This window comes from Notamacropus eugenii, chromosome 2 (genome assembly GCF_028372415.1).
Source record: "Notamacropus eugenii isolate mMacEug1 chromosome 2, mMacEug1.pri_v2, whole genome shotgun sequence".
NCBI classification, from domain to species: Eukaryota; Metazoa; Chordata; class Mammalia; order Diprotodontia; family Macropodidae; genus Notamacropus; species Notamacropus eugenii.
In genome coordinates this window covers 405575270-405589132 of record NC_092873.1, presented here as the reverse complement: position 1 = coordinate 405589132, position 13863 = coordinate 405575270, and the positions used below count along the sequence as shown (strand labels likewise).

Sequence of the window (13863 nt, the reverse complement as noted above, 5' to 3'; positions counted from 1 at the left end):
CCAATTTCTTCAGTCTTTTAATGTAGAAGCTGCAAGGTTTTGTGTGATTCTGACTGTAACTCCTCAATATTTGAATTGTTTCTTTCTAGCTTTCTACAGTATTTTCTCCTTCACTTGACAGTTCTGGAATTTGGCAACGATATTCCTTGGTGTTTTTAGTTTGGGGTTCCTTTCAGGAGGTGAACAGTGCATTCTTTCAATGATTTTTTTGCCCTCTGGATCTAGGACTTTGGGACAATTTTCCTTGATGATTTCTTGGATGATATTGTCCAGGCTTTTTTTTTTTCATCATGGCTTTCTGGTAGACCAATAATCCTTATATTTTATCTCCTGGTTTTTTTTTCCAGGTCAGTTGTTTTTCCAATTATATATTTTACATTTTCTTCTATCTTTTCATTCTTTAGATTCTGTTTGACTGATTCTTAATGTCTCATAGATTCATAAACTTCTACTTGCCTGATTCTAATTTTCATCAAATTGTTTTCTTCAGTTAACTTTTGCATCTCCTTTTCCATTAGTCCAATTTTTCTTTTCAATTCTTCTGTGATTTCTTTTTTCATATTTTTAAAGTCATTCATCAGTTTTTCTTCTATTTCTCTAATTTGGCTTTTAAAATTCTTCTTCAGCTCTTCCAAGAAGGCTCTTTGTGCTTCAGACTGGTTCATATTCGCTTCTCAAGTTTCATATAGGAGTACAGCCTCAATGCCTTTGGTATTTGTGTTTTGGTCCTTGTCCCCCATAGAAGGACTCTATGGTCTTTTCTTTTCTGCTTCACTTCTTACTCATGATAATCACTCCTTTCCTGGCTTTTCAAAGTAGATATCTGTGTCTGCAGCATAGAGGGCTCTGTCCTAGAGTTCTTGTGCCTGAAACTTGAGGCTTTGTGTGTTGTGGTCTCTGGTTCTTTCAGCTAGAAGCTAAAATGCTGCAGCTTACCTGGTGCTGAGCTGGTTGGTGTTGGAAAGCAGAGGCCAGGTGAGGTCTTTTTGGGCTTCCCCACAGTTACCCTGGAGCTAGCTCATTAAGTGTGGGGGAGGGGTGATCTGGCCACAGGAGGTCTCCTCTGCTGAGCTAGAACATAGGCAAGTTCAGTGATTGTTGATCATGTCTGCACTAGTGTCTTCCCGATTCCCCTGGGGTGTTGAGGCAGGCCTGGTGTACTTGTGTTGGTGGTTGCTGGCTTTTCCCTCTGGGGCTCAGAATCTTCTCCTGGTTTGTGGAGGTGGGGCTGTCTCAGACAACTCTGATCCTGCACTGATCCCCTTCAGTCGCATAAAGAGGGACCCTTCTTAGCAATCTTCATCATGGGGTAAAGTCTGTTTACCCCTTCTGCTGCTCCCACTGTTCCAGGGTTTTTCCCAGGGAGATAGTCTCTGGGCTCATCAAGGTCAACAAGGGGAGGGAGATAGCAATTATTGATCACTCTGCCGTCCTGGTTCCCACAACTGGAAATCTCAACTTTATGAAAAATCAAGAAATTGTAAAACAAAACCAAAGGAATGAAAAAAAAAAACAGACAGTGTGAAATATCTCAATGGAAAAACAACTGACCTAGAAAATAGATCCTGGACAGACAATTTAAAAATTATGGGACTACCTGAAAACCATGATCAAAAAAGGAGCCTAGACATCATCTTTCAAGAAATTATCAGGGAAAACTGCCCTGATATTCTATAACCAGAGGGTAAAATAGATATTGAAAGAGTCCACCAATCACCTCCTAAAAGAGATAACAAAAGAAAAACTCCTAGGAATATTGGAGCCAAATTCCAGAGCTCCCAGGACAAGGAGAAAATATTACATGCAGCCAGAAAGAAACAATTCACGTATTGTGGAAACAAAATCAGGATAACACAAGATGTAGCAGCTTCTACATTAAGGGATTGAAGGGCTTGGAATAGGATATTCCAGAAGTCAAAGAACTAGGATTAAAACCAAGAATCATCTACCCAGCAAAACTGAGTATAATATTTCAGGGGGAAAAATGGTCATTCAATGAAATAGAGGACTTTCAAGCATTCTTGATGAAAAGACCAGAGCTGAAAAGAAAATTTGACTATCAAACAGAAGGATCAAGAGAAGCATGAAAAGGTAAACTGGAAGGAAAAACCATAAGAGACTTACTAAAGTTGAACTGTTTATATTCCTACATGGAAAAATAGTATTTGTAGCTCTTGAGACTTTTTTCAGTATTAGGGTAGTTAGAGGGATTATATACTACATACATATATATCTATATATATAATATATAGATATATATATATATATAGAGAGAGAGAGAGAGAGAAAGAGAGAGAGAGAGAGAGAGACAGAGAGAGAGAGAGAGAGAGAGAGTGCACTGGGTGAGTTGAATAGGAAGGGATGATATCTAAAAAAATAAAATTAAAGGATGAGAGAGGAATATATTGGGAGAAGGAGAAAGGGAGAAATAGAATGTGGTAAATTATCTCTCACATAAAAGAGGCAAGAAAAAGCTTATTCAATGGAAAGGAAGAAGAGGGGGGGTGAGAGGGAAAGAGTGAACCTTACTCTCATCAGCTTTGGCTTAAGGAGGGAATAACATACACACTCAGTTTGGTATGAAAATCCATCTTACACTACAGGAAGGTAGGGGGGAAGAGATAAGTAGGGGGTGGGGTATGATGGAATGGAGGGCAAATGGGAGGAGGGAGTAATTAGAAGTAAACCCTTTTGAGGAATTACAGAATCAAAAGAGAGAACAGAATAAATAAAGGGCAGGATAGGATGAAGGGAAATATAGTTAGTCTCATAACATGTATCTAATGGAAGTGTTTTGCATGACTACACATGTATAACCTATATTGAATTGCTTGCCACTGAGAAGTGGGGATGGGTGGGGAGGGAGGAAGGGAGAGAAGTTGGAACTCAAAGTTTTAAAAACAAATGTTAAAAATTGTTTTTATATGTAACTGGGAAATAAGACATACAGGCAATGGGGTATAGAAATCTATCTTGCCCTACAAGAAAATAGAGGGGAAAGGAATGAGAGAAGGGAGGGGTGTGATAGATGGGATGCAGATTGGGGAAAGGGGTAATCAGAATGCACGATGTCTTGGGATAAGTGAAGGAGAGAGATGGGGAGAAAATATGGAACTCAAAATCTTGTGAAAATGAATGCTGAAAAATAAGAACAAATTAATAAAAAGAGTGAAAGTCACATGATTATATCAATGCATACACAAAAAGCTTTGGAGAAAAGAAACACTGATGCATGTTAAAAACAAGCAACAAAGATGTCAAGGTGGTGTATGACTGGGAGGCAGGAAACCAAGCTCCCACTTACTTAATCTAGTAAAAATCTGAAATTTGTACCAGATTGAATAATGATCAAGATATCCAATTAGAATTCAGAATAAATAACATCTTCTACCTGAAACTATGCAAAAATGTCAGCCAGATGTTTATAGGAAATTAGAAAGGGGAGCTCCAATAAAGTCTAGAGCAGCACAGGCAAGCAAGTCCTCAGAATTCCAGTGTTATTAAGAATAGACCAGAGACATTAGTAGTCTGTAAGTTTCTGTACCTGGAGGCAATAAGCAAAGAGGGTCACTGAAAAAGACTCAAGAAGGCAAAAAACTTCTCAGGATGGTAAGAAAGACTTAGTATGTGGACCTTGGATGCTCTGAAGCTAGCATGATCTGGCAGATTGGTTTCTCATAAAGTCATTAGCCTCCATCTGTTCCATTCTAATTTTTAAAGAACTATTTTCTTTGGTGAGCTTTTGAGCCTCCTTTTCCATTTGGCTAATTCTGCTTTTTAAAGCATTCTTCTCCTCATTGGCTTTTTGAACCTTTTTTGCCAATTGAGTTAGCCTATTTTTCAAGGTGTTATTTTCTTCAGCATTTTTTTGGGTCTCCTTTAGCAAGGTGTTGACCCTCTTTTCATGATTTTCTTGCATCTCTCTCATTTCTCTTCCCAGTTTTTCCTCCACCTCTCTTACTTGATTTTCAAAATCCTTTTTGAGCTCTTCCATGGCCTGAGACCATTGGATATGAATTATATAAATAGACAGAGTAATTTCCACTATTTCTATGAACTATATGACACCAAGAACCCTAATAAGGTAGTAACAAGATGAACTAGCACGAGAGAAGGCTAATCCCTAACCCTTAATGTACTCAAGAAGAATCCCAAACCCTATTAATCACCATACTCAGGCAGGGCTACACAAGCTGACCCATATGTTTGCAACAAAATTCAACTCTGTCCTCTCCATCTCTCCCCTATTTTGGGTCACAAAACAAACATAGCTTGCTGTCTCTGGGATTTAGCGTGGCAGTGCTCCGAGCTACAAGAGAGCTCAGCTAGAGAATTGAAAAATAGAGGGAACTGGAAGAGGATGCCAGCCATGTGATACTCAATTAAACATGAGAGAAAGGTCCCAGCATCTAACTGGAGCCAGCTTTGTGACCCCAGAAGTCTCTTAGGCTAGAGACTGAGACCAATGAAACACAATTCACAAGCATGGCAGGAGACTGAGACAGTCTAGCTGTCTCACCTAGAGAAGTCTAGCTCCCAGGGCAACTTTCATCAAAGGGGAAGTGATCAGAAAATGGGAAACTAGCATATATAAGGGAAAAAAGACTGAAATCACCAAGATCTCAGGGGAAAGAAAACTCAGTTAAAAACCTTTATCATAAGCAGATAAATCAATAGGGAAGATTTTAATAACAGAGGGAATATAGCCTATAGATCAACTAAATGAATCCAGACATTTATGAATAAATATGGCAAGACAAAGAAAAATGGGTAAATACCTGATAAGGGAATTCTTGTGGATTTCCAAGAGAGCATGAAACCATGAAGAAAAATTTCCAAATGATTTAAAAGGAAAATAAGAAAAAGTAAAGGCAGAATCTGTGGTCTGCACAGCAGAAATAACTAGTAAAATAGAAAAACTTGAATCTGTGATGGCAGACTTCACCAAAGAAGCAAAATAGGGAATTGATTGAGAATAAAAATATACAAAAGTGAAGAACAATTTGGAAGAAGAAAAACAGAGCAATAATATGAAAAGAGAACATGATTTCCATAAAAGCAAAACACACTGATCTCCAAGACAGGATGCATAGAAACAAGTTAAGGATGATAGGTTTCACTGAAGAACATGATAAGTCAGAAAACCTGAAGAGATAATCATGTAAAAAAATATTTTTTAAAATCTGCCCAAAACTTATGAAAATAAAACAAGGGGCAATTTGAAAGAATCTACAAATAATCTCCATAGAAACAAAACAAAAAACCTTGTGCTGCCAACTCTAAGACACACAATAGTTAAACTGAACAATTTCAATGAGGGACAATAAATTCTGCAAGTGACTAGTAAAAGTACCATCAAACAGAAAGGAAAGAAAATTTGAATAACACAGGACTATTCTGTATGCACCAGAAACTAGAAGAGGGAATGGAACACTATGGTACAATGTTCTCAAGATGCAAACCAAGGTGACAAACCCTGCGAAACTGAGACTACTCATTAATAATGATAACAATAAAGCTGCATGTTCAATGAAAAAGAGGTCTTCAAAACTTTAATTAAAAAAAGTTCTGAATAAAACTATTTTGTTTTTCAAACACTTCAGACAACAGGGATAAAAAGCAAACAAATACAGAATCAATAAAAGAACAGAGATATCATCAACATATTTCTTTCTAAAAGTACAGAAGGAGACAAAGGTGAAAGCAGAAGTAAACTAGAAGGAGTGAAGCTAGAGAAACAGGGGTGAAAGATCATGAGTTAAACCTCACAACACCCTGCTGACAAATGAATTAAATTTTTTGTGGGAAGGGATGAATTGCACAATGTGATGGTAAGAGAAAATGAGTGGGAAAAAATAAATAAAGGGAGAAAATATATGATATAATCTAATCAAGTAAAGGTTTTAACAACAAAGGGGAAATAACTCCTGTAGTCTTGTAGGAAGAAGGGGGTCTAGAAGAGAATGGATGACGAGGTAAATGGAGAAAATGAAATAGGGGAAAGGACAGAGGAAATTTTATTTCACTAGGGGGAAGGAGTCCCACTGAAAAATGCTCCTGGGGGAGAAGAGAAAGATTCTATAAATCAAAATGCAGACATTGCAATGGGTATAGTCTGAAATGATTTGGTGCTTAAAGTGACCACTCACTTTTGCTTCATAAGCAGACATCTTGTTGGTAACTGACACCTAGAAGAGAGGGAAGACTTAAACAAAGACAGGAGATTTCATGACAAATGGGACAAAATTATGATGGGGGTGGTAAATGGTAGGAATGAATGTCAAAATTAGAGACAGAAGGAAAATTCTTGATTATCATCTTCAGGAATCAGTATTTCCAGAGCGAGGCACAAACAGAAAAGGAGACCAAGGTCAACAATGCAAACTGTTTAGAAGAGAGAAAATCCTTCAAAAGTATCTTCAAAAATTAAATTCTATGAGGAATAACTAGAGCAAAGGAGGAGTAAATAAGGAAAGGGGCCATGAATCAAAGGATAAAACTCTAGGACAGACAGAAAGTGGAGACAAATTATAAAGATAATGAAATCTATTAGGTGCAGAAAATGAAAGTAAAAACCTGATAAAACAAGTTAAAGGGGAGGGTGAAGAAAGTGGATTTTGACTGCTTAACTGAGGAGGGGAAAAGGAGGAAAGATTTATAAAAGATTTATATAAAAGGAAAAGAAATTAATAAGTTAAACATCTCAAAATTAGAGGAAAGGGTAACAAATGGGGGATGGAGGAACTTGAGATGAGGTGAAGAAAATGGTGAAAATAGTGTAGATGAAGCAAGAATAACTGCAACACAAATTACTGCATTTATAGAGGAAGAGGTGACAAAGTCCTAATTCAGAAAAAAAAAGCATTTAACACAGATGGAGGAATATATAAACGTAACACTCATAACTTTGAATCACTTTAATGGATTACAAAACCCAATAAAATGAAAAAGTAACTGATTGGACAGGAAAAGAAAATCTCATAATATGTTCCTTCTAGGGAATGTACCTAAACAGAATAAAAGTAAGGTTGAAACAAAACTTTCTATTTATCTGGTAAGTCCAAAGAAGGAGGAGTTGTAATCATGCTATTAGACAAAACAAAAACAAAAATCAAAACATAAAAAGAGTTAAACATGGAAACTACATTATCCTATAAGGAACTGTAGACTACAAACCAATATCAATATTAAGTTTATATACTCTAAAGGCCTTAACTTTCAAATTCATAAAGGAAAAATTAACTGAAATACAAGACATAGTAATATAATAGTGACAGGAAATTACAATGTCTCTCTCTGTTTTCAATAAATCTAATAGAAAGATAAACAAAAGCAAAAATATAGAATTGAACAAATTGTAGGAGAAGCTAGAGTTTAAAAAAAGCTTATGACATCTTCTAAGTAATACTGATAAAGAATATTCATATTTCTCAGCATCACATAGAATTTTCATAAAAATTGACTATGTATTAGGGCACAGAAATATTGCAAACAAATGTAAAAAGGAAGAATTAGCAAACACATTTTTTATAGATCATAATGTAGTTAAAAAGTCATCAGTTCAGGAAGCATAAAGGAAAGACACAGATCCAAGTGGAAACCTAATAATGAAAACTGAAACAATGAGTTGATCAAAGAAGAAATCATAGAAGCAACTAATAATTATGAAAAAGAAAATAATGATGAAGCAACACATCAATATTTCTGGAGTGCAGCTAAAGCAGTCTTCAGGAGAAAAATTTATATCCTTACAAACAAAATGCTAAAAGAAGTAAAAAGAAGGGATTAATGGACTGGATAGGCATTTAAAAAATATTAAGTCAACAAACAAACCAACCTAAAATAATCATAAAGGAGGAGACATTAAAAATTAGAGGAGAAATAGATAAACTGGACACAAAAAACTACAGAAACAATAAATAAAACTAAAAACTTGTTCTCTAAAAAGACTAATAATACTGATAAACCTTTAGTCAATTTGATTTTTAAAAAAGATAACAGAAAAATTAAGTCAACCAAACAGTGAATGAATGAGGTAAAACCACAATGAAACCAAAAGAAATAAAAAGAATGATCAGAACCTAGTATGTATAGTTACATACTACCAAAACAGGATACACAAAAAAGAGGGATACCTGGAAAATATAAAATATCTGAACTTGCAGAAAATGAAATAAATATTTTAAATAATTCAATCTCAGAAGAAAATAAACTACTTATAAAAGGACTACCAAATTTTAAAAAACCCTCCTGTATCTAGTAGAGTCACTAGACAATTCTATCAAACTTTTAAAGAAAAATTGGTAATAATACCATACAAACAATTCTCAAAAAATTGGGGAAAAGGCACCCTACCAAATTCCTTTTAATGAGATATAGTCCTAATACTTAAACTAGGAAGGATAAAGTATAAGGAACTATAGAACATAAATATCAATTCAAAAATTCAATTCAATTTAAAAAAAATTTAAATTAATTCCTGTCAAACAGATTACAGTGATCAAAGAAATCATTCATCATGATCAAGCTGTATTTATATCAGGAATGCAAAGATGGTTCAAAATTAGGAAAACAATCAACATAATCATATTACAAACAAAAATATCCAAAGCCACCTGATTATCACAGTAGATGCAAAGTGAAAAAACCTTTGACAAACTACAAAGTTAATTTATGCTTAAAACCAAAAACCAAAAACAACCCATAGACTATAGATATAGAGGGACTTTTTTAACATCATAAAAAGTGTCTATCTAAAACCAAAAATAAATATCATATGAAATGGAGATGCACAATAAGTTTTTCCAATAAATTGAGGAGTGAAGCAAGGATGGCCATTTCCCCCACTATTATCAGATAACATTCTAGAAGCAGGTTGCTAAAAGCAAGAGAAAGAAATTAAAGGCATAAAGATAGGTAAAGAGGAGATAAAATGATTCCTATTTGCTAATGGAATGATTATTTACTTTTTAAAATCCTAGAAAATCAGTACAGATATTGAGAGAATCATAGCTTCAACAAAGTTGCAGGCTGTGAACTGACCCTTAAAAATCAACAGCATTTCTCTATAATAAGAATTACAAAGACCGAGAGACAATAATATGAAGTGAAATCCTATTCCAATTAACTACAAAATGCATAAAATACTTGGGAATCAATCTATCAAGTCACATAAAATACTTGTATAGATATAATTATAAAGTTCTTCTTACAGAAATAAAGAATAACAGGTAGCTGGAGGAATACTCATTGTTCATAGCCGGGACATGCCAATATAGTAAGAATGACAGTTAATTTACAGTTTTAGTGTTATATCAGTACAAATTATCAAATGGATATTTTGCAGAACCAGAAAAAATCACAAAATTCATGTGGAAAAGTAAAGAATCTAAAGAATCAAAGTGAAATAATGAAAGGAGGTAGTACTATTGCAGTATGATAATACTAGTACAGGAGATCTTGGTTTCAACTGCAGGGTGGAAAAGGCTTCCCCATCCGTTGCTCCATTGTGAAGGAAGAGACCTCTTCTCATCCTCTTTTAACTCCTCTTCAGTCTGTCTTCTGACCTCATCTTTCAACTGAGACTGCTCTCTTCAAAGTTCCCAATAATGTCTTCACTGCCACATCTGATGAACTTCCCAGTCCTCATCTTCTTTGATTTCTCTGCACCATTTGACATGACTGATTTCTTCTCCTGAATACACTCTTGGTTTTGGTGACACTTCTCTCTTTTGGTTCTCCTCCTATCTGACTACTTCTGATTCTCTTTTGCTGGATCTTTGTTCCACTAAGAATATGGGGTCCCCACAAGGGTCTTTCCTGGGCCCTCTTATCCCTCTATATTGTCTTGCTTGGTAATCTAATCAGGTTCCCATGGATTCATTTAACATCCCTTTGCAGCCCTAACTTCTCTTCTAATCTCCACGTGCCTACTGGACATCTGAAATTGCATGTCCCCTAGGCATCTCAAATTCAATACATCCAAAACACCCTCCCCCTTCTTCTAAGTCTCTTATCCTACAGAATGTCATCATCCTTCCTGAGGGGCAGACAGTCCTTGACATCTCTCCCCACACTCACTCCACATATTCAATCTGTCACTGAGGCACAGAGACAGTCACTGAATGTCACTGTCATTTCTACCTTTGAAGGATGTCTTGTATAGAGTCCCTTCTTTCCATTTTCACAGCCTCACAGGAAGCTTTTTAGAATATTTATAGGCAATTGAGAAGAAGTCAGTTCCTAGGGATAGATTGAGGATGGGACCAAGGGAATTAATGAAAGGGAGTTGGGAAGAGTTTCGATCCAGAGCACAAGTAGGCAAAGAAGGGCCAAATCAATCAAAAAGCATCCATTAAGCACCTACTATCTGCAAGATACTGGAAATACAAAACTAGTCCTTGTCCTCAAAGAACTTGTTTTCTCAAAGATTGGAGAATAGGTAGGTGAATAGGAGTGTGGATGAAGGTGTAAGCAGGTTCCCCATCCCTGAAGAGGGTTTTGAAGTCTTGAAACAGGAGAATCCAGGCAGCTCATCTTTATTTTCTTAGTAAAGTAGGAGGAAAGATCCTCTGCTAAGAACAATGTGGGGAGAGGCAGGGAAGGTAGGTTAACCAGAAAATGCTATATGATTCAACTATTATTGAAAATCTTCCTATTGTGATTAAATCCCCTTTCCTGTCCTGCCTTAGAAAATATAATGTTCTGAATATAGCTGTTTTTTTCTTACATAAAAGTTATATCTTTTCTTTTCTCAGGGACATCATTCTGAAGTTGAATTCTCAATCCAGAATTCTACAGCCACAAATGCCGAAGGATATTAGGCTGAAGATGCGTTAACATCAGGATAGAAGGGCTTTCTGATAACAAGCCATCAGCTTATCTTTTTATCATATAGTGCAGGAAAAAAATACTAGTTGAGCAATCGATGTTAACAGGTTTCACTTTATATAAAGATAAACTGATAACTCTTTCAGTACTAAGAACACAAAGGGATTCAGTGGGTAGGTAGGGAATCGTCCATTTCACATATCCTCCCGCTACCTTGTTACCTTTTCCTGCCCATTATTAGCCAGAGAGGGATAGTTAGGTTCCGGTGAGACAGAGATGATTTATATTATCTCGTTTCATCTTCACAACAACTCTGTGAGATAATCAACCAGTGTTGATTAAGTGGTTACTACGTGCCAGGCTCTATGCTAAGTGCTGAGGTGCAAAGAAAGAACTTCTACATTCTAAGAGCCGACGCCAGTAAATCTTTTCCTTATTCTGATAGTTTCTTCCCTTTAATACAAAGCGCTAAAGAGATCCATTCTTCATTTTGTTAAAGGAGGTATATTGGTCCTGTTCACGCTTAATTCTTACTGTTCGACTCAATTTTTTAAAAAGTGTTCGCAGTTGTCAAAGTGTCAGCCAAATGGCATGATTTCTACCCACCCTCATATGCTGAAGGATGAGTTTCGAGGAAGAGGAAAGCTAGCACAGAAACGGGGTCCTCGGGGGAGAAGCAATGAGATCAGTGGCTCTCTCCATTCCGAATCAAGCAGAAGGCGACTAAATAAAACCTAAGAGCTCAAGCCATTTGACGCCCAAGTCCCCCACTGTGCACAGGAGCTTCCTGGCGCTCCGGCAGCGAAATCGCTCAACTCTTGCCCCAAGTTTGTCTGTTACCTCCACAAAGCTGAGCTGCAGCCAAGCAATAATACTCCGGAAGCGAGGACTTTCTCCCAAAACATGGCGAGGAAAAAAGAACCCACAGCCGCAAGCAACTAGGTTTCCCCAGCACCTCAAGTTGGGACGCTGAGCCCAACGAACTAGGCACGCGGCCAAGATCTTAGAACCTTGCTCCAGCCTTTGCCTTGCGCTGGGTCTGCAAGGGGAGGGAGCGATGTCAAAGAGCGGTAATTAATACTTGATCCCCTTCTCACTAGCAAAAAGTGGGCACCTAGGGGTATCACGAAACCTGGTCGTTGCGTGCCTGTACAACCTGTACCTGCGTTAACAACAAGGGTCGCATTGTGGGAAAGAGATAAAATTATTTTAAATTCCTGAAGGAAAAGGCTGATGGAATTTATACCGAAAGAAGTTGGCTGGTTGGCCTTGTAGGAAGTTTTGTGCTAAAGCACTGAGCACCTGAACCCAGTTTTACTAATGCACTATCGACTATAGTAGTGAAGCAGAATGGAAGAGTGAATGAGGGACCTCCTGCCTCGAAATTAGGTTGACACGAGTAAGTTCCACCTTTTACACTAAAGAGCCATATGACTCTAGGCAAGTCACAGGCCCCAAATGATTTATTGCCCTACAATGGTGATGAGGAGAAGCTCCCCTCCTCAATGAAATTACAGGGTCAGATAGGGGAGAAAAAAGGCAACATTTACACTCTAGTGATACTACATCCCGATTAAAAACATTATCAACCACTGTGACTGTGATAACACTTTCCATTCAAACAATGTTAAAGCTGGGAAGAAACTTGGTGTCCAATAGAATACCGTACTTATTAGAGGGGAAAGTCTGTGTTCAAAGTCTTTGACAAATTATTTCATCACTTTGGGCTTCAGTTTCTTCACCTCTTAAAATAAGGGTTTGGATTCTGGAGAATCACAGACTTTTTGCCTTCCAGGGGAATAACTGATAAGGAAGCAAATATACCTTTTTACATTGCTTTTTTTTTAATTGAAAAATATCTCACACATATATTCTATACAGAATTTAGCCACTACCACCAAATTAATTTGTGAACCCATGATTTTCCATCCCCCTTTCCTAGTTGTATGTGGTTGCCCTCTCCTAACGGGTGACCATAGTACGTACCAATCCGAAGAGTAGGTGCTAATCGGCAGCTGAAGGATATGCCAACCCACCCATGCACAGGAAAGGACAGCTGCACGTGCTTTGATACCCTTTTAGAAATCTGCAACTTCCCAAATTGAAAACTCTTCTCTGAGATAACATGAGCTCACTAGAAATGTGTACTTGTCAGGATTGCCTTCTCTTCCTACGAAACTCACCTTTTGACTTGAATTTGGCCCCTGGCCGCATTCAGCGTGGTTCTACCTTGGGTGCTACGATAAACTCCTTTAAATTTTCTTTTTCTGGGTTTACTTCGTTATTGAGGGCAAGGGTTAAACAAAGATTTCTCTTTTAACAATTTTTGTCAAAGTTCAGCCAGAAGAATCACTTTGCCCTGAGTATGTCACTGAGGAATTTTACCCTGGAAGACGACACTGTGGTGTCCCAGAGAGACTTTCCCAGCAGTCAACCAGAGTGAGCGATTGGTTAATTCCAATCCAATCCCAAACTCGGAAAGGTAAAGGAAAAGTAGATCCCCCAACACAGATTTTGATGATTTCCCTCTCTCATTTGTGCACTGAGAGGCAAGTAAAACCATGGACTTGCAAGCACAGAGGCATCTCATTGCAAGGAAATACCAGTATTCAAAATCAAGCAGGAAGGGCGAACTTCCTGTGGATTCTAGGGTACACAAGCAGTTACAGCTTCGGACAAAAGAAATCCTGACAGTTATGTCCATAACTAAGCGATGAGACTTGGTGGGGACTGAGAAAATTGTGGGAAGAAAATTAGGCCAGATAAAAGTCAGGTCTTTGAATGCTAAAAATAAGACTTAAAGATCAAAAGCCTGGTCAAAATTGAATTTTTTTTAACGCTGTTGAGAGTGCCTTTGAAACAGAAGGGAAAAGACTGAAGAGAAGGGATGAAAGAATGGAAAGGAAGTTTAGAAAACTGAAGAGGGGCCTGTCAACTGGATCCAAAATGCTACTAACCCGTGGGTGGCCAGAGCCAAACCAACAGAGCAGGCTAGAGACAGGAGAGTCTGGATACAAGAGAGGAAAATGATAT

At 37.3% G+C, this 13863-nt stretch overlaps 1 protein-coding gene across 3 annotated transcripts in view; it reads right to left on the bottom strand.

Annotated features, from left to right (window-relative positions):
* Window positions 1-11804, bottom strand: part of CATSPERE (catsper channel auxiliary subunit epsilon) — a 212718-nt gene extending 200914 nt beyond the window's left edge. For 2 of the 3 annotated variants that reach the window (XM_072647630.1, XM_072647632.1), the window contains exon 1: window positions 11671-11804. In XM_072647630.1, coding sequence (XP_072503731.1) covers window positions 11671-11735 — 65 coding nt within the window. In that variant the 5' untranslated portion in view covers window positions 11736-11804. The remainder of the gene's footprint in view (window positions 1-11670) is intronic. The other variant, XM_072647631.1, reaches the window with a different exon arrangement.
* Between the last annotated feature and the right edge of the window lie 2059 nt (window positions 11805-13863).